General features: G+C 41.1%; 1 protein-coding gene across 4 annotated transcripts in view; it reads left to right on the forward strand.

Moving 5' to 3' along the window:
- IGSF11 (immunoglobulin superfamily member 11) overlaps positions 1–13,083 on the forward strand; it is a 137,932-nt gene extending 124,849 nt beyond the window's left edge. The window contains exons 5-7 of one of the 4 annotated variants that reach the window (XM_065876115.1): positions 8,052–8,174; positions 8,988–9,138; positions 10,763–13,083. In XM_065876115.1, coding sequence (XP_065732187.1) covers positions 8,052–8,174; positions 8,988–9,138; positions 10,763–11,207 — 719 coding nt within the window. In that variant the 3' untranslated portion in view covers positions 11,208–13,083. The remainder of the gene's footprint in view (positions 1–8,051; positions 8,175–8,987; positions 9,139–10,762) is intronic. The other 3 variants (XM_065876117.1, XM_065876116.1, XM_065876118.1) reach the window with 3 other exon arrangements.
- Positions 13,084–21,552: the final 8,469 nt, after the last annotated feature.

The raw sequence follows: 21,552 nt of genomic DNA on the forward strand, positions 1-21,552 counted from the left end.
CCTTTCAGCACTTTGAATATATCATGCCGCTCCCTTCTGGCCTGCAAAGTTTCTGCAGAAAAATCAGCTGATAGATTTATATTGGTTCCCTTGTATGTGACTCTTGGTTTTTCTCTTGGTGCTTTTAAAATTCTCTCTTTATCTTTAACTTTTGCCATTTTAATTCTTGGTGTGAGTGTCTTTGGGTTCATCTTGTTTGGGACTCTCTGTGCTTCCTGGACCTGTATATCTGTTTCCTTTTTCAAGTTCAGGAAGTTTTCAACCATAATTTCATCAAATACATTTTCTACTTCTTTCTCTCTCTCTCTTCTCCTTCTAGGACTCCTATAATGCAAATGTTAGTACACTTATGTTGTCCTCGAGGTCCTTTAAACTATTCTCATTTTTTAAATCTGTATTTCTTTTTGCTGTTCTGATTGGGTGATTTCCATTGTTCTATCTTTCAGATCACTTGTGCATTCTTCTGTATCACTTTATCTGCTGTTAATTCCCTCTACTGTATTTTTCATTTTACTTAACTATATTCTTCTGCTGTGTCTGGTTCTTTTTTATGTTTTCTAGTTCTCTATTAAAGTTCTTACTGTGTTCATGTATTATTTTCCCAAGTTCAGTTGTTATTCTCATTACCATTGCTTTGAACTGTTTATCAGGTAAATTACTTATCTCTGTTTTATTAGGGTTTTGTCAAGGTTTTTTGTTTTTGTTTTTTGTTTGAAACATATTCCTTCCTCTTCTTATTTTGTTTAACTTTCTCTGACTCTGTGAAATTAGGTGAAACAGTTACCTTTCCCAGTCTTGAAGGTGTGTCCTTGTGTGGGAATGTCCCTATGCAGTCTACATGTGCCCAGGGGCTTTGGTGGGAGAACTGGATCTGAAATGAGTATGGGCTGTGTCTTCACCTGGGGTGTGCTGGCAGCTACCACCTTGATGGGTGGTAGGGCTGGAGATGGAGGGGCTAGAGCTGGAGTCAGGTGTGAATTGGAGCTTCTTCTGTGCTCAGTGGCCATCACCACCCTATCAGGGGGTGGGATTGGGGACATAGGGGTTGGAGCAGGACCTCTGAGGGAATTGGATTTCTCCCAGGTGTGATGGCATTCTCAACCTTGGTTTGGGGTATGGCCAGGACCTGAGGATTTGGGGTTGTACTTCTATGCTGCTTTCACTTTTTCCCCAGTGTGTGCACCTGGGTTAGAGGCTAGGTCGGGGCCAGAGGGCTTGGTTCCACACTACTGGGCTGGCTCCCTCCCCAGTATGTGCAGAGACACGTGCTCAGGGGATGGCTGTTTTTGCCCTGGAGTTAGCCTTTCACCCTTCTGAGAGTGTGCACCAAAGCGTGCACTGGCCATGGCTGCCTTTGCCCTGGTCAGAGGCAGGGCTGGGGTCAGACCAAGTTCTCTTCTCTCAAAGTGTGTGCACACTTGTTGGCAACAGCAGCCTCCACCTTAGTGGAGAGCAGCTTTGGAACAAGAGCGGCTGGAGCAGGTTGCCATTGCCGGATGGGGGCATGCCAGGGTGGTCCTGGCAGGCTGGGCAGAGCTCCACACAGTTTCCAGTCTGCTGCTTCTGTGCTGCGACTGGCAGCAAGCAGGTCTGTGCATGTACTCTTCAAGAGTGTAGTCTTGGTTTCTTACAGCCCTCCAGTAAGCCACGTTGGTTTTCAGACCATCAAGGGGGCTTGTCTTCCTAGTGCTGGACCCCAGGGCTGGGCTGCCTAATATGTGGCTCAGACCCCTTGCTCCCCAGGGAGCATCCTCGAGCCTGTGATATCCCCTCCTCTTCTGTGTCCCCCTCTAGAGGTGGGGGTCCCAACCAGATCGCTTCTCCTCCCTTACTACCAGACTCTGTGTGGAGTTTTCTTTACAGCCTTGGTTGTAGAAGAGCCATCCTGCTGGTCCCCAGGTTGATTTCAGTGAGATTTGTTCTCTATATAGTTGCAGCTTTGATGTATTCGTGAGGAAGATGAGCCCAGTCCTCCTACTCTACCATCTTGATCCCACACACACTAAAAATTTTGACATTTTAAAGTGAGAAGAATTATGATTAAAGATTCACGAAGGTTTGACCTTTGATTCTGAATAAAGATTCATGACCTGACATAAAGATTCATGAAGGTTTGACCAGAGAGGAGGTTGGCAAGTTCAGGTCCAGATTGTGAGAGTCATTGTATAGCATTCAGAGAATTTGGATGTTGTCCTTGAGACTGTGGATATCGACTGGCCTTTTTATAAAGCCAGAGAAGATATCTAGATCTGCATTTTAGAAACAGCCTCAGCAAACAGGATGAGAGATTGGCAGCCAGGTCACAGATGGGAGGCTTTGATAATAGCTCCATCAAGAAATGAAGAGGGGGCTTCCCTGGTGGCGCAGTGGTTGAGGGTCCACCTGCCGATGCAGGGGACACGGGTTCATGCCCCGGTCCGGGAGGATCCCACGTGCCGTGGAGCGGCTGGGCCCGTGAGCCATGGCCGCTGAGCCTCCGCTCTGCAACGGGAGAGGCCACAACAGTGAGAGGCCCGCGTACCGCAAAAAAAAAAAAAAAAAAAAATGAAGAGGGCCTGAACTAAGGACGTGCTGATCAGGATGGAGAATGGATAGAGGCAGGGTGGGATTTGAGAAAGATGGAAGCCAGAAATCAACAAGACATGGAGCTTGATGATACACTGGGACTCAGAGAAGAGTCAAAGTTAACTGAGATTTCTGTCTTAAGCTATTGAATGGACAGTAACTATTAACTCAGAGAAGATATACTTAGAGTTTTGCTTGAGGGAAGCAATGAGGTAGTGGTCCTCTGAGACCTCTAGATGGGGACTGAAATAATGATAATGGTAACAGGTGATGTTTCTTGAGCACTAAGCACCATTCTCCTTTGATAATTAAATCTTAACAATCAACATAGAGACATCTTGATCTGAAAGAATCTACTGATGTCAAGTTGAAAGCAAGACTGCTCAGAGTCAGCATTTCTGGGAACCTAGACCGAAATATGTAGGAGAAAAGTAGTCACAAGCTAATGAGTTAGTCTTAATTGTAGCTGTTGCCATGTTGTAAGTGTGTGTTCCTGACCCGTCTGTTGCCAGTGATGAGCCATTATATTTTATACAAATGCCATGAGTGGTATTCTGATAAATAACAGATTTTAGAAGTAAAATAAATCCTTAGCTTAGTATTTTGATGTGTGATTCTATGCAGTGTTATTAATACCAAGGAGATACAAATCTTGCATTATTCAAATATTGCCCAGTAATGTCCACTGGTGTTTTCTAGTGTTTGAGTATTTGCTGTAGATTACAGTTCTTTGAAAATAATAGCAGAAATGCAAAGAGAAGTAGATGGAAATGTTGCTGTAGAATACACTGACATGAAATCAGAAATGGATTTAAAATCTGAATTGGCAAGAGTAATACCTATTTCAATGACAAAATGAAAATCAGGGCAAAAAGGCAGAGTATTTTCACTGTTAAATAAAGGAGATGAACTAATATGAAGCAGTGTGTGTCTTCACGTGTGCATCAGAGGTGCTTAGGATGTTCTCTTAATGGGGACAGGTTCTGTCTCCCCTGTCCATCTCCATCCTAATGCAACCAACATCAACACAGAAAGGAAATAAAATTTTCTTTCCATGTCTGGAAAATTTGGCATGAAACAAAGATCAACTGTTGGATACTTAATGCTGTATAGTGTTTTTAAATTTTCTTTTAGAATGACAGAGTTTAAATATTAAGTATTTGTGGGCCTCCCTGGTGGCGCAGTGGTTGAGAGTCCGCCTGCCGTTGCAGGGGACATGGGCTCGTGCCCCGGTCCGGGAAGATCCCACGTGCCGCAGAGCAGCTAGGCCCGTGAGCCATGGCCACTGAGCCTGCGCGTCCAGAGCCTGTGCTCTGCAACGGGAGAGGCCACAACAGTGAGAGAAGCCTGCGTACCGCAAAAAAAAAAAAAAAAAAAAAAAAAATTAAGTATTTGTGATATTATCTTTGAATTTTAAAATAGGTTTTATTTTGGCATTTATTTTGTGTTAATGTTCCCATTTTTACTATTTTTTATCATCAAATGTTTGTATCTGGTTGAGATAACTTTTTACATATTTTTGAAATATATAGTATGTCATAATATATTGGTTCAAATAACAATAAACCATGTATTCATTATTTTCTTCTACAGAGTACTTCTGAAATTTTTATGTAAGAGATGACTCACTGTTTATTATTATGATCATGCATTATTATAAAAATGTATAAATCATATAAAATATAGAGTAATTTGATTTTGGAAGTCTGATCTCTCAACCTCAAATCCTGAGTATTAATATTTATTGGAATTTGGAGACATTCAACATTTTCCCAATTTCTTGATTTTTCTTATGAATCAGAAAAAGATACAAATTTCCCAAGTGATGCCAAGAGGAAATTCCAACGTGGAAGCCTTGCCGGGCACTGTGCATTATGTCACTCAGTCCTCACAGTAGCCTGTGATGTAGAAGCATGTTGGCAGTTCCATGTCACACACGAGGAATCAAAGACATAGATGCAGAAGAGGTAGCACGTTCATGACCACCTAGCTAGCAGGTGGTAGAGCAGGTTCCACCCCAGGCTGCCTGAGTCTAGACCACATGTTCTCAGCCAGTGTACCGTCTGCTAGGCAGCAGAGAAGTGGTTCTGGAGCTAAGGAGAAAGGATGGAAGTGGAAATGTGCACTTATATTTATTTCTCTCTAAATTCTGTAGGGCTTCTGGCCCAGGTACACAGCTTGTGTGGGTTACAGTATTGCTGTGAACTGGGGTGTGATGCAATTTGTTGCTTTCCAGACTGCAGTTCCACACTGTTGAACTTCCCCTATTCTTTAAAAGAAAGACGATCTAAAGAATATTTATTCTCTAACTTCATTTCAACTAATTACTCTGCTCCAGAGCAGGCCAAGTGAAGTGACAGATTGAGGAATGAGCCCATTTCATTTCAGAAAGGGCCCTGTGCCCGTGGCAGGGAGCAGTCAGGTGCTGGCTGCAGAGATGCGTTGTTGCCTCGACTACCTCAGCAGCCCTCTTCTGCTTCTGGTTAGACCTGTCTTACTCATGTGTCTGTCCCATTCTCTGATTACGTTCTGAGTTCACTCCGGCGTGGTGTGTCAGCCTCACTGAGGAGGAAAGAACAGTGACTTCACCTCTTTTTTGAAGTTGTCATTTTATTTTATTTTAGAATCTTTACAGTTTACCTCTTTCTGCATGCCAGAGTGCTGCTTAGATCAGCTGTTAAAAATTTCCCAAATTCTCTCTCTGGAAGTGTCAACAAAATCACTGATTTGGTGTGAGCTGATCAAATTTCTAGAATTTCAGGATTTAGGAAAACAACAATACAGTGTGTGAAATTGTGGGGTTAGTTGCCCAGAGATTATGGTTTTCTTGCATGATGACATTTGCTAACGTATTGAAGGTGGAGTTAGACAGATGGCTTAGTTTAATACCCATAGCATTGGGACATTGATTGCAAGGTTAGGAAATATTCTACAGATGCATCCCATAGAGTGTTGTGGTTTTAAATACCTTACAAGAAACTCAACTGTGTGTATGGTGGTTATGAGCTTTGGACATGACAGACCTGATATTTTGTGCTGCTCCTTGTGTCCTGTGTGATCTTGGACCAATTGCATAGCTTCTCTGAGCTTTTTCATCTTTGAAAAGTAGGGAATATAAAACTTAAGGTTTGTAAGATTAAATGAGACATGTAAAGCTCTTAGTGCAATGTATGTGGTACACAATAGACACTCGAGAAGATTGCCCATTTATTGAGCACCTTTCTGTGGCTGGGTAATTTCTGAGGATGATGATACAGTGATGAACAAGACAAGCAAGAGTCCCTTATCTTAATGAGACAAGTAGGCAAGAAATTATAATAGTGGGGTAAGTTCCAGCACTAGGGATTACAGGGTGCTGGGGAGCACATAGGAGGGATGGTTAAGGAGAGCCTGGGAAATCAGATAGAACACGGAGGAGGAGAAAACAGTTTCCCTCCAGACGGACCCAATTATCTGAGTGAATTCACTGAAAAGCCTCATACATTGATAGCCATCAGAGTTGTTCGTTTTTAAGGAAAAGGAAATAACACACAAGTGTGAACCAAATAACCACCAAGTATATTGACTTGGGTGTGTACAGTACAATTCAAATGTCCAAGTAAGACATAAGTATAAGTCAGTAAGATATCCATATAGTATGGGTTCGACCATTTAAATGCTCCCATTAAAAAACAAAAACAAAAGCAAAAAAAAAAACCCAACCCTCCCTTCCCTGGCCTGTATATTGAAGTTAATTTCAGTGTGTGTTTGATGAGTCATTTGTTAACACTACCCGCTATATTATGTTAGAAGGCAGGGAGATAACCCAGAGGGCAGTTGCTGTCTGGGGGTCTTTCAGAATTTGCTCATCCTCACTAGATGCCCCTCTTAAGCACCCTGTATCCTCTAGTGATGGCACTTACCCCACTTATTGTGATTTCTCATCTACTTGTCTCTTTAAGGTACAGGGCTGGGTGTGTCTTGTTCATCATGATATAACCATCCTCAAAAATTATCCAGCACACAGAAAGGTGCTCAATAAATATTTATTTGTTAAATGGTTCTGCTTCTGCCTTTGATCTAAATCGAAATGAAGGTTGCCGGAAGAAACTAAATCTTAGTTTCATGTAAAAGTTGTCAGCACAGGGTAGAGATAGCTCCAGGTGTTGCCCTAGGAGTATGTGGACTTTGTGCCACCAGTGTGCCACCAGGAGGCTTTTCCTGATTTGCTGCTCTTTTTGAGCGGTCAGTGGCTGGAAGAGTTGTGCACTGCCTGAGGGAGACCGCAGTGCAGCCTGAGCTTAGAGGTAGGACAGCCCTCCGTTCAGTTCCTGTTGCCCAGCTGTGTAATCTTATCACTCATGTAAAGCTTCGGTTTCCTTATCTGTTCAATGGGATTGATGATAACAATACCGCTAAGAGTTAGTGTAAAGATTGAGATCATATGTGTAAAAGCTTAGCCAGTGCTTGGCACGTAGTAATAACCATTAACTTAGGTTTTATTATCACTGTAAGTCATTTGCGTTTTGTTTGTAAGGAATAAATCAACTATCCTAATGTTGATAAGTTACTAAAATGTGAACCACTGCAATATTTCTTGGTAATATCAGTGTGGTCACCTGGAAAATGCATGGCTCAGATCTCCTGCTGTGGAACATAATTGACTGACAGCCCCAGTGGCTTCCCGCAGCATCCACCACTGCTTCGCACCCAGGCCACGCTTCGCCTGGGCAGCTCCCAGCCAGTCACTGGGCACAGTGGGGCTGCTAATGCAGGCCCATTCCTGCAAAGTCTAAGATGCCTTTAACAGGTGACCTTGGCTCAAGGACTCCCCATCAGCCTGGTGGAAACTTCCATAAGGCTGTGTTGCAGTCTGAGACACTGCCTCCTTCCTTCCCTCTCCCCTGCACGGGGGCCAAACCTGTACTGCAGTCTGAGCCTCTCCTTGCTTCCTCCAGGTTCCTCTCCATTTCCCTTACTGCCATTTCCTCCAGTAAACCTCCTGCTTGTCTTGGTGTCCACTCCTTGGAGGAGCTGGACTTACACAAATGGTTATCATAGTTGTTGGAAGGGAGTAGCAGTCTACACCCTTGAGCACAGAGAGGGTATGTTTTCCATCAAGTATGAAGCAGACATTATTATAATAAGTTTAACTTTGTATGTTATTGCATTTCTTCAGAATTAAAATTTGGTGTTTCTGATCATAAATTCTCTAAAATAGGCATTAGCCAACATTTCCTCAGGGAAGGCTGCTCACCTTTAGGACCTCATACTAATCTGCAGATTAAGTTCTAAGACTGCCCTTATTTAGGACAGTCCTCTATAGCTCCGGGTCTTTAACGTACATTATTATTTTAGTCTTTAACCTTCATGAACCAAAAAAATCTCTCCAAGAAAAGGTATTGATAGCTCTTCACTGTTTATCTCTTTTTATAGTCTTCTGCTGATTTCTTTGGTTTTCTTATTTTCTTTCCTAAATCCTCACTTGACTGTTACTTTTGTGACAGACCAGGTCCAGGGAACAGTCACCATCCGGAACATCAGCGCCCTGTCATCAGGTTTGTACCAGTGCGTGGCTTCTAATGCCATTGGGACCAGCACCTGTCTTTTGGATCTCCAGGTTATTTCTCGTAAGTATGTAAAATTCTGATGTCCACTCTGGGTCTGAATGCCAAGATCTTTGTTAAACTAGGGAATGAAAAGTTCTGCTTGTTTAGAGGTTGTTTGAAGATTAAATCGAAATTCTTTTGATTTTAATCATTACTGAAGATATTTAATAGATGTGTTAGTATGCTTCTCAGCCTCAGCAATACGACTTCTTCTTTGTGATAAAATGTCTTCCCAGGATCATTAGAATCAGATCAGTTTGATTATATAGTGCTATAGACATATTAAAAATTTGTAATGATCTTACGGTCATGGCAAGACCTTCTTGTATTTTTCCCTAATCCCTTATATCTGCTTAAATGTTGGGTGCCCAGGTCATACATAAGCAGTGCAGAAATTTTCTCTTTAGTTGAGAATCCTGGGTTGTTTGAATTCCAGTTGCAAAAGGGAATGATCTGGCTGTGATGAGGTAGCAAGTTATCCTGCTGCTTGCCAGGTTCGTTCGGGGCAGGTCAGGCAAGTAGTCAGGTACGGTCTTTCTCCTGCTCTGCCCTGGTTGTGGCTCTCCTACAGCTGTTCGTTTATTGAACGAATTGCTCATTTATTCAGTAAATGTTTGTGAGCCTGTTGTGTGTTAGTCCTAGCCACTGGGGATACAGAAAATTAAGTGAGGTTTAACTTTAAATGGATACAATACTGTAGGCAATTTTGTACATTTTAAGAAAATTCTTTGGTAGCCTTTTATGTTTATGAAGTTGTGTGAGCATATTCTATTTCTCTTTCTCTCTCTCTCTCTCCTTTTTTTTCTTTAAATATACCTTAAATATATTTTGCAGCCCAGCCCAGGAGCATTGGACTAATAGCTGGAGCCATTGGCACTGGTGCAGTTATTATCATTTTTTGCATTGCACTAATTTTAGGGGCATTCTTTTACTGGAGAAGCAAAAATAAAGAGGAGGAGGAAGAAGAAATTCCTAATGAAATAAGGTTTGTGTGTCAGATAATTTATCCTGACATTGGCATAGCCAATGTCTGTATTTCTATTCATTTTGGCAGCTAAGATTTCTTTGCTAATCTTATGACTTTAACCAAGGTAGTTAAAGTGGCCAAATGATAGTTTCTTGTATGTTATATCACTCTTCCTCATGGTACTTACTCCTCAGCTTTATTTACTGGATCATGAAAGGCGGGAGGTGGGTAGGGTAGTCTAGCATGTGCCCAACTAGGAGGACACAAGTGAAGAATTCCCCCGTTTCCTCCCATAGCTTCAGGGTGGGTGGGGTTAGGTGGCTGCCATAGTAGAAAAGTGAGTTTAGAACATGTGTTTAATATTGGCATTTATAAATGATGCGAACATAAAGCAAGAAAGAACAGCACCTGTACAGATAGACCAAAGCAGTATGGCTTGGTTAAAAACAGTTCAGTCAAGAATATGAACATCTTAAGGAAACAATGTCAAATGATCTTGAAAGAAAGGTGACTCTTGCCGTATTGTGGAGATATGGGGGTTCAGGCTCAGTCTTAGATGGCATCACATCAATAACCTTATTGAAAATGCTTTAATGACTCCAGTCTACTTAGCATGACATACACAGCCCTTCAGAATCTGACCCTTACCTGCTTCCCTGCTTTTATCTCTCACAACTTCCCTGATCACTTTGTGTTCCAGTCTGTTGTTGTCTTCTCTCATGCCTCAGGGCCTTTCCTGTAGCCTCCACCTTGTTCCTGGACCATATACTCCTTCCCTTTGCATCCATCTCTTCAGTACATTCCTTGGTCTGGTTTAAGTCTAGTCCAGGCATCACCTCCTCACATAAGTTGACTTATCCAGCCTTTAAGACTTGCAGATGTTCTTGCATTGATTGTCACCCTCATTTGACCATAGGCTTCTTGGGTAGAGGAGCTGTCTTTTTCTCACATGAAACATCTAGTAAAATGCCTGGTACTCAGAAAATGGTAATTGAATTAGTTAACATCTTAAATTAACTTAATGACTTCTCTTAGCCTCTTATAATTCTTAAGGGTTTGGACCCTATGCAGGGACAGATTTCATCCCAGTGTAAGATTAATGAGAAAAACCTCTCATCAGCATACGACAGTGATTTCTCAAACCCCAAAAGGCAATAAAATCAGGCCAATTCTAATAGTTTTTTGAAGTTCCTACACCCGTAGTTTGGTTTCCTAGCTTTACAGCAGCTAGTTCGGTGGATTTCTTCATGGACTATTTTCCTATTTAGAGAAAAAAAAAATATATATATATATACACACACACACACACACACACACACACACATATATACACACACACATATATTTTTCGGTTATATTGGAGGACACAGTTTTTGAGAGATTTGATACTACTTTCTTGGTTACTCTTGGGGACTGAGAAGCTGAGGGAGACTTTTTCCTAAGTATTGTCTTAAAGGGAATGAATGTCAAAGCCGAGGCCACCAGGACTGCCGTGTTTGCTTTCATGATAGTGTGGTCTGTCCTGAGGGTTTGAATTTCACAGACATATTCACCTGAACATGGGAAGACAGAGTCCTGGGCAGGTAGGTAGGGTAAACCTCAAGTAAATCCTAACAACAGCTTTATTTTTGTTCGTTTTCAGAGAGGATGATCTTCCACCTAAATGTCCTTCTTCTGCCAAAGCATTTCACACCGAGGTGTCCTCCTCAGAGAGCAACACATTTACCTCTTCCAATACCTATAACAGCCGCTGCTGGAGCAACAATCCCAAAGTGCACAGAAACACAGAGTCGCTCGACCACTTCAGCGACTTGCGCCAGTCCTTCTCCCTCCACTCGGGCCATGCCAACATACCATCCGTCTATGCCAACGGCAGCCATCTGGCCCCAGCCCCACAGAAGACCCTGGTAGTGACAGCCAACAGAGGGTCGTCACCGCAGGCCGTGTCCAGGAGCAATGGCTCAGTCAGCAGGAAGCCCCGGGCTCAGTACACACACTCCTACACCATCAGCCAAGCAAGCCTGGAGCGCATTGGTGCTGTCCCTGTCATGGTTCCAGCCCAGAGTCGGGCTGGCTCCCTGGTCTAGGACGCAAGCAGATGGAGTGTGCAGAGAAGAAGCAAAGGGAGCCCCCATTCCAGCGGGGGGCGGGGTGGTGGCGTGTTGGGAAAGACACTTTCCTGACAATGATCCTAGTAAAAAGCACAAAGAAGGAGGCAGGGCTGTGACCCGGCCACTAAGATTGGTAAAATGAACTGGAATGCTCCGGCATGAAGCCTTGTTCGTTCCCCCACCCCAGCTGTCCCAGGATTCTGTTCAAAACGCTGGATCTCACAGATGTGCCAAGCCAAGGAAAAAGGTAGAAGAGCAGAATAGCATTAAAAACCCAAACTGCAGTCCAGATGGGCTTATTTTTTAATTCATGTCTAACGTAATAATTTTTCAAGAGACTAAAGTGCCAGATGGAGTTTAAATAATGAAATTATTTAAAAAGATAGGTGTCTTTAGAAACATACTGAGCAACCCTGTGTTACATCCTGCCTTTCCCCGTCCCCTCTTGATGTAGGGGGCCGAATGGCATAAATGGCGAATACTGGTCCTAGCAGGGCTGGCTTTTGTATCGTAGAATCAAAACTTTTTACACCAACAGAATTCAGTAAGGAATCGGTGAAAACTATAAACTTCTTTGAGGAGCCCCTTCATATTTATTTATTTATCCCTGGACCATGAATTTCATATTTGGAATATTGTTATATTGACAGATTATTGCCTGTCTATGTTTTTCTAGGGTCTGTTATAGGTCCATGATAGTTACTGTTCATTATTTCCTGGGAAAATATTTTTTAAAAGAAAACTGTTGTTTTTAAAAAAAACAAATACGAGAGAGGCATTGGGTTAGGAAGGAAAAGACTACTGTCAACGCCACGTCCAGTGAGCTTGTTCGTGGAGCCCGGCAGGCGGCAAGACCTAGGTCGCGCAGGCAGCACAGGAGCAGGGAGGAGGGTGGAAGGGAATTCCTGGCAGCCTCTCAGAGCAGGGCCGCCCAGGTCTCCCTTGCTGTCACACCAGGTTACTCTTAATGAGGGCAGCACCCCATGCCTTTGTACTGCAGTTGATAACTTTCTCCTTGTTTGACAAGTTGAGGTTACCGGGTTGTTACAGGGAGGGCAGGAGTTGCTTTGTTTTTGTTTTTCTCAAAATGATTATTTTTGCAAAAGAGATAAGACTGAGACAAAAGGGATGTCTTCAGATATGCTCCTGGGAGGCTCTGCCCTGTTCTTGTCACAGCTCAGGGTTGCAACTTTGCCCAGATGCGTTTTACACCACTGTAAAGAGATTCTTTGTGATTAATTACCTGGCCTTGGGAGTTCACCAGGTAATTTGCAGACTCTCCGCTCTATTTGTGCTCTGTAGATCTGGCTGTGCTTGTATCAGTGACTCTCTCGCCTTAATCACACTTTAAGCAACACAAATGATTTCTTCCCAGATTTGTTTCCTAAATTATTTATGATGCTGACCCCGGGATTGGATAAGAGCATCTTTTCTTTCCCCAACGTAGGCTCTCATTCCCTCTTCCCACTATGCTTTTGCCCTCTTTTCCTGCAAGCACAGTCGTCACAGGAAGTGGCCTTCTGGTTTTCAGACTTATTTGAATAATGGAAACCAACAGCTGCTGCATACACTGTTTTTACAAGAGGGCTAAGCTCAGAACCTAACCATTGCAATCATTCCAATATTGATGAAGAACTGAATTTACTTTAGCATTACTTATTTTTTCCGTTTGACAGTTCTTGACTTTGTAAAAATTTAAATAAATGAATGTCTATACCTTTTATAAAGAAGAGTGAAAATGCCATGACAGATAAGATGATACTATCAGATGTTGTTTAGAAAGCATTTATCTTGCATTTCTTTATTCTTTCTAATTATCTAAAATTCAATAAAAGTTTTATTCGTATAAAAACAAGTTGTCATTAATTATCATATACTAATGAATATATGATTTTGTACTTAGTGTTCTCTTAATGTTGTAAACATTTTCCATTCTGTTAAATAGTATTTATAATAACTTTAATGAGCATATAGTATTCCAAAAATTACTTAACTCTACTCTTATCATTAGAAATTTGAGTCCATTTATCACATGTGTGATTGAAGATGTGATGATCCTTTTCATACACTGAGCCATTTTCCTGTTTCTTTATCTGGAAGTTCATGAAGACAGGATCCATGGCTATCTTTTTCACCCTATATCTCTGTCACCTAGCACAGTGCCTAATATGGGTATTGAGTAGATAAATGATGATTTCTGAACTGGAGTTGCCAAGTTTCAGTTCAGAAAGTTATGGTCGTGATTGTAGCTCTTGATGTATATTGGGTCATTCCTTTAACTTTTTATTTGAGATAATTATGTATTTACATGCAGTTTATAAGAAATAATAGAGCTTCCCATATACCCTTCACCTAATTTTTCCAAAGGGTAATATCTTGCATAACTATTATACAGTGTCACATACTGATATGGATACAATCCATCCACCTTATTCAGATTTCAACATTGTACATGCGCTGCTGTGTGTGTGTGTGTGTGTGTGTGTGTGTGCGCGTGTGCACATGTGCATCAGTTTTATGGAATTTTATCACGTGTAGATTTGTGTGGCCACCACCACACTCAGGATACAGGATTCCTTGAGTTATTCTTTTATAGTCATAGCCACCTCCTTCCTCCCCAAGTCCATAATCCATAATGTCTTCTCCATCTCTATAATTTGTCATTTCAGGAATGCTGTATGAGTGGAATCATGTAGTATGTAACGTTTGAGGATTGACTTTTTCTCACTCAGCATAACTTTCTCGAGATTCATCCAAGTTGTTGCATGTATCAATAGTTCATTCCTCTTTATTGATGAGTAGAATTCACGGTACAGATATACCACAGTTTGTTTAACCATTTACCCACTGAAGGGTATGAAGGATATTTGAGTTGTTTCCAGTTTTTGGCTACTACACATAAAGCTGCTGTGAACATTTTTTGCAGGTTTTTATGTAAACGTAAGTTTTCATTTCTCTGAGATAAATGCCCAAGTGTATAGTGGCTCCAGCACTATTTATTGAAAAGTCTATTCTTCCTCCAGTGAATTGCTTTCGCACCTTTGGAAAAAATCATTTTAGGCGTATATGTGTGGGTCTTTTTCTGAGTTCTCTAGCTATTCCTCTGATTTTTGTGTCTGTTCCTTCACCAATACTATGCTGACCATTGTAGCTAATTAACAATATTTAACACCTAGTAGAGTGGTTCCTCGTACTTTATTCTTCTTTTTCAAAATTATTTTAGCTATTCTAGGTCCTGTACCCTTTCTATATAAATTTTGGAATAAGATGGTCTATGCCAACAAAACACCTTGCTGTTTTAATAGGAATTGCACTAAGCCTATAGATCAGTTTGGGAAGAACTGGCATCTTTACTATATTGTCTTCCAGTCCATGAACATGTTTTGTCTCTATTACTTAGGTCTTCTTTGATTTATTTCATCAGCATTTTGCAATTTGCAGGTTACAGATCCTGTACATGTTTTGTTGGATTTATCCCTAAGTATTTAACCATTATGTAATGTCCCTTTTTATTTCTAGTAATTTTTTTTTGCTCTGAAATCTACTTTCTCTGATATTAATTTACCACTCTTGCATTTAAAAAATTAATGTCTGCATACTCTTATAACATTACTGTCATTGTATTTGAAGGGAGTTTCTTATAGACAGCACATTGTTGGATTATATTTTTGTGTCCACTTTGTAAATACCTGTCTTTTAATTGGTATATTTAGACCATTTACATTTAAGGTAATTATTGATATGTTTAGGGCTTAAAGCTGCTATTTTCTTTTTTGTTTTCTGTTTTTTTCCTCCTCTATTTCCTATTATCCATTTCTCTTTTCTTACCTTATTGTGGGTTACTTGAACAGTTTATAGGATCTCTTCTTGATATATTTACAGTGTTTTTGAGTATATCACTGTGTATTTTTAAAAGTTTATTCTAGGTATTACAATAAGCATATATAACATATCACAGTCTACTTGTATCAAGATTTTACCACTTTGAGTGAAGTGTGAAAACTTACTTCCATATATATTCCTTTTCTTTCCCCACTTTTAAATATCTTTATCTTGATAAGATAGTGTATAATTTTTGTTTCAATCATGAAACATAAAAACTCATGAAAATTTTATTGTATGCACCCATATATGTGCTCTTTTGTTTTTCTTTCTTTTTTCCTGTTGGTCCAAGATTCCTTTTTTTTTTTTTTATCATTCCCTTTGTGTTTGAAGAACTCCCTTTAGCCAATTTGTAAGGGTACGTCTGCTAGCAAAAACTTCTATTAGTTTTCTTTTGTCCAAAAATGTCTTCATTTCCCTTTCATTCCTCACTGGGTATAGTACTCATGGTTGACAGTTCTTTTCTTTCAACCCTTGAAAAATTTGGGAAGTATTGAGCCATTATTTCTTAAAATACTCTTCCGGCCCCACCCTTTTTCTCAAATCTTTCTGAGACTCTGATGATGAATCTTTTGTTATTGTTCCACTGGCTCCTGAGGCTCTCTTCATTTTTTCAGTCTATTTTCTCTCTGTTGTTCAGAGTAAATCCTGTTCATCTGTCCTCAAGTTTACTGACTTCTGTCTTCTGTTGTTTCCTCTCTTCTGTTGAGCCCATCCAGCAAGTTTTTAATTTCAGTCACTGTATTTTTTAGTTTGATAACTTACATTTGATTACTTTTTTAAAGAAAATTTAATTAGTAATTTAAATTTCAACCTATATTATATTGAGATATAACTTACATAACAAAGTTCACTTATATAAAGCGTACAAATCAGTAATTTTTAGTATGTTTACAGAGTTGCACAGTCATCACCAAAATCTAATTTTAGGACATTTTTCATCACCCCAAAAAGAACCTGTACCCACTGACAGTCACTCCTTTTTCCATGCCATCTTCAGCCCCAGGTAACCACTGATCTACTTTCTGTTTCAATAGATTTGCCTACTCTGGGAGATTTCATATAAATGGTATCATACAATATGTGTATGTTTTTGTGTGTGTGTGACTGACTTAATTTACTTACCATAATATTTTTTAGGTTCATCCATGTTGTAGCATATGTTATTACTTCATTCCTCTTTCTTTACCAAGATTTTCTAGTTTTTCAGTTAGTTTCAAAAGAATTCATAATTGCTTACTGAAGAATTATTGAAACATTTTTATTATAGCTGTGTTAAAAATCTTCTCTGATTTGTCTTGATGTTGGCATTTATTGACGATCTTTTCTCATTCAGGTTGTGATTTCCCTGGTTCTTAGGGTAATGAGTGACTTTAAATTTTCTCTTGGACAATTTGGATATTACATTATGAGATTCTGGAAACTTTTTAATATTTTATTTTATTTTTTAGCAGGCATTCTCTTTGTGGAGGTGTAGCACAAGGACCAGATGGGTGTATATGTTTAGTTGCCTGCTAGGCTCCACCTCAGCAAAAGTGGAGTGTTTACATGGTCTCTCTGCAGATGCGGGGGTGTAGAAGGATGACTCCCCCTCAGCTCGATTTCCCCTTCTTGGTGAAAGTGGAGCACACCATGCTGTTGCCTTCAAGTAGAAGTGTAATCTCAGCTCCTGCTGGGCCTGCTGACACCCAGGAGGGAGGAAGCAGAGTGCTGACTTGCACCATTTGCTGCTGCAGGGGGGCAACAGAAACTCAACTCCACCCTGCCCCCACCAACATCAGTGGAGGTGGGGAGGGAGCTGGAGTGCACCTCACTGGTTAATGGTAGGTGGGGTGGAGGCTCCCCTCCCCACTGGGCCTGCTGAAACTGGGGGGAGGGGGAGGAGGAAGTGGAGTGACAACTACCCTACCTGTACCACCTCTTTCCACTTCGTTGGTGCTGGGTGTGAGTGCAGGCTCCGCTCCCCTACTAGGGGTTGCCAAGGTCCCTAGGAAGTGTGTCTTCCTTCCACTGTTTAGAGTCTTCCTGTGCTTGTGTGTTGTGTTATGTCCAGGTTTTTTTCATTGTAAGAGGGAAGACTGTCTTACAATAGGACTTATAATGGGGCTATTCCATCTTGGCTGGAACCAGAAATCCTGGAACTTTCCTTTTTAAAATAATCAGCAGTTAAACACATCTTATAGTACTCTACTATTTGATAGCTTTGAGGATTCTCAATTGTGTTTTAAATAAAATTCTTACTCCTTGGCTTGACTCATTCCATTCCTTCCAGAAATGGTTCACTGTCTTTCCATTCTCAACTCCTGCTAGCCTTCTACATGCAAACTTTACTCCAGGCCCGTTTATCTTTTCTTGAATTAGCTTGTTCTTTTTTTCCTCTATCTTTTTCCTACTTTATTTTTTTCTACATCTTCCACCTATCCCCACCCAAATCTTCCTGTACCACAAATCCAGTTCAAATGCTCTGTCTTCCATAAATATTCTCTTTTTCAGTCTAGTGAGAAGTCACTGCTTCTTCTCACAAGCCATATAACATTTACTAACTTTGAGGGAATTGTCATAATCTGTATTATATTCCTGTATTTGTATACATGATTGAACTTCTCTGCTGGACTATAAACTGAGTTATGCTAGAATCATTTTTTTTTTTTTTTTTTTTTGCGGTACGCGGGGCTCTCACTGTTGTGGCCTCTCCCGTTGTGGAGCACAGGCTCTGGACGCGCAGGCTCAACTGCCGTGGCTCACAGGCCCAGCCGCTCCGCGGCATGTGGGATCTTCCCAGACCGGGGCACGAACCCATGTACCCAGCATCGGCAGGCGGACTCTCAACCACTGCACCACCAAGGAAGCCTTGCCAGCATCATTTTTGATCCCTTACTATGTGCTAAACACTGTTCTAGGTATTGGAAATAAAAACAAAATAAGCAACAACAGCTGTCCTTGAGGAGCTCATATTACAGGAGGAATCGGCAAATAATTACACTTAGTATCACAAGTATATGAATGGATATATATACAAGTTCAGGCAGACAGTATGATCTCTTCTAGATCTTGGTGGTCATCACAACACTTAGCACATTGCTTCACTCAGAGAAAATGCTTGAAGGATATGCTAACTTGATGAAACTGAAAACGTAGGGTTGGTCTCTTAATCTCAGGTATTAAAAGTAGTAGTCAGATATCAGTAAATTCCTAAAGTAATGGTGCATCAGAATCATTCATCCAAGGGGCAAATGATTGTACCAATTTCCTGGGTGGCATTTGCTCTTATACTAGAGATGCAGTATTCTTTGGGAAAGCTGTAGAGATAATATACTAAATGCGGTGATTTGGAAGAAACCCGTGTTTTTCAGTCCTCCTGTCTGAGTGAACCCATGTCTGGAGGAGAGAGATGGGGTCCTGGTTGTTTTGCCTTCTAACGGTCCTCTTTCAGACAGCCCTCTAACTTGTGTTTAGTAAAATAATATTCAATCTCACGGCAGAATGTGGAGAAGATGAATGCAATCTAGAGAAAGGGTGCTTGTAAATTCTGTGTGTATATAGTTATTTATAGCTTTTCCTCACAGCTCCCTTGTGAATACGGTATTTGTCCCTATTTTAGGTAAAGGCAGGGTACAAAATTATGACTTAATCATAAGACATTAGTGATAGAGACAAAAGTATTAAAGCAATAGGTGTGAGTGCCTGCTGTGTATTTAACACTGTGAGTTCAGTTGATAGTTGACTAATTTTGGCAGGTTGGATAACTAGATAATTTAGACTAAAAAAAATTCCATTGAAGCTACATTTCTATACCATCCATCACTGCTCCCCAAGTTCATCACATTTACAGCAGTTTTGCATTTTGGGCTTGGACAAATTTATATGTCCATGTGTATGTACATGGATGCATTGCAATTGTCCATTTTATAGGACAAGTTACAAAATTCAAGAAGCCTCAAATTCATCTATGAAACAGACATAACAGGGACTTCCCTGGTGGCACAATGGTTAAGAATCCGCCTGCCAATGCAGGGGACACCAGTTTGAGCCCTGCTCCGGGAAGATCCCACGTGCTGCGGAGCAACTAAGCCTGTGCACCACAACTACTGAGCCTGCGGTCTAGAGTCCGTGCTCCACAACAAGAGAAGCCACCGCAATGAGAAGCCCGCGCACCACAACGAAAAGTAGTCCCCACTTGCCACAACTAGAGAAAGCCCATGTGCAGCAACGAAGACCCAACGCAGCCAAAAATAAATAAATAAAATAAATACATTTAAAAAAATAGAGATAGGGCTTCTCTGGTGGCGCAGTGGTTAAGATTCCGCCTGCCAATGCAGGGGACACCAGTTTGAGCCCTGCTCCGGGAAGATCCCACGTGCTGCGGAGCAACTAAGCCTGTGCACCACAACTACTGAGCCTGCGCTCTAGAGCCCGCGTGCCACAGCTACTGAGTCCGTGAGCCACAACTACTGAAGCCCACGCGCCTAGAGCCCGTGTTCCGCAACAAGAGAAGCCACCGCTCGGCACAGATAAAGCCCGCGCACAGCAACGAAGACCCAACGCAGCCAAAAACAAGTAAATAAATAAATAAATTTATTTTTAAAAAAAGATTAAAAAAAAATAGAAATAACAGTAGCTACCTTTGAGGTTGTGAGGATTGGATGAAATAATGGACGTAAAGTGAATAACATATTGTTTGGCTATAGTAAACACTCAATATTAGACCTTATTATTAGGAGTTCAGAAGCTTACATTTCCAGGCTATAGTTAAGTCATTTACACCTACTCAGTATTCCAACTCTTCTTGCCAGAGATGCTATTTGAGTGCTGCTGCATATAAACTAGCCCTTAGAGATTCTTTTGGTTTAAGAGAAAGGAAAAGACTTGGCAATTATTGTCTGTCTGACCAAATAAACCCTTGTTTCCTATTTTCCCACATTTTATCCCAAAATAGCAAATCTATGTTCTGGTTACCATCAATTTTTAAACCACTGAGGAGAATTAAAAGGGAGGGTGGGAAAACCTCAGCATTTATAGAGCACCTGCTGTATGCCAGCATGCTAATCACTTTGTGTGCATCCTATTTAATCCTCAGGACACACTTCCAAGTTTAGTGTCATGCTAATTATACAGATGAGGAAACCAAGGCTTTGGGTTAAGTAATTTGCTCAAGGTCACAAAGCTAGTAAGCTGTAGAGCCAACAGTATTACTCGTGTTGTCATAGACTACTCCTCCATTAAGATAGCTGATAAATATTAAAAGTCTTGGCATTGCCTCAAATTTGGCATGGCATAGACAGAACTCAATACCTTTTAGTCATTCTTTGCCCAAGTGTTTTTAATGATTGGAGAAGATTTCCATCTCTGACCTTCTAGAAAATTAGATTAATTTTCTCTATACAGTCAAGGTTTTTGAGTCTTCCTTTTTAACTCCTATACATTAGGAAGCCCCATAGCCTTTTACTTTTTTTTTATTGGTTTCCTAGGGCATTCGCAGTTTACATAAAATACTGATCCCCTCACCACCTTTAGCTCTCCATAGAGCTGTTGTGAGAGGAGGGTGCATTTGAGGAAATTCTCTTAGAGGAGAAGTCCCTTCTCCTTTAGGGACAAGAAAGTCCCTAAAGGCACTGCGCAAATTTGGAAGAAACGGCTAACCAGACGGATGCACTGATTACCCTGGAACCTGAGCTTCAGTCCCTGCTCCATCACTTCCTAACTGACTTTTTAGGCAAGTTGTTTAGCCTCTCTGAGCCTTGTTTCCTTCACCTATGAGATGAAGATCATCATTTCTGCATCACAGTTCTGAGTATTCAATTAGATAATGCATGTAAAATGGCATAGTCAATAAATTGGAGCTGTTACTGTTTTTTTTTTTAAGGGAGGTTGCAATTTTAATTTATTAATTTATTATTTATTTATGGCTGTGTTGGGTCTTCGTTTCTGTGTGAGGGCTTTCTCTAGTTGTGGCAAGCGGGGTTCACTGTTCATCGCGGTGCGCGGGCCTCTCACTATCGCGGCCTCTCTTGTGGCAGAGCAGAGGCTCCAGATGCTCAGGCTCAGTAATTGTGGCTCACGGGCCCAGTTGCTCCACGGCACGTGGGATCTTCCCAGACCAGGGCTTGAACCTGTGTCCCCTGCATTGGCAGGCAGATTCTCAACCACTGCGCCACCAGGGAAGCCCCTGTTACTGTTTTTACTTTATACGTAATTTATTTGAATTTTATAAGGAGGGGGGAAAAGTTCCAGTGGAGAGATTGCAGAAGATCTGGGTCTCAGATACAAGCAGTTCATCATGCTCCCTCTTCTTTACTTCCTTTTCCCCAGTCATCAAGAAGGCGAGGCTGTGTCCACCCCTCCAACTTCACAGAGCTACTCCTTTATTATGATGTAGGTAGAGGCTATGATTTTCCAAGCCCCAATCCCTTTTGTGTAGACATCACAACTTCAAATGCCA

Source organism: Phocoena phocoena, chromosome 4, assembly GCF_963924675.1.
Source record: "Phocoena phocoena chromosome 4, mPhoPho1.1, whole genome shotgun sequence".
In the NCBI taxonomy this organism is placed as follows: domain Eukaryota; kingdom Metazoa; phylum Chordata; class Mammalia; order Artiodactyla; family Phocoenidae; genus Phocoena; species Phocoena phocoena.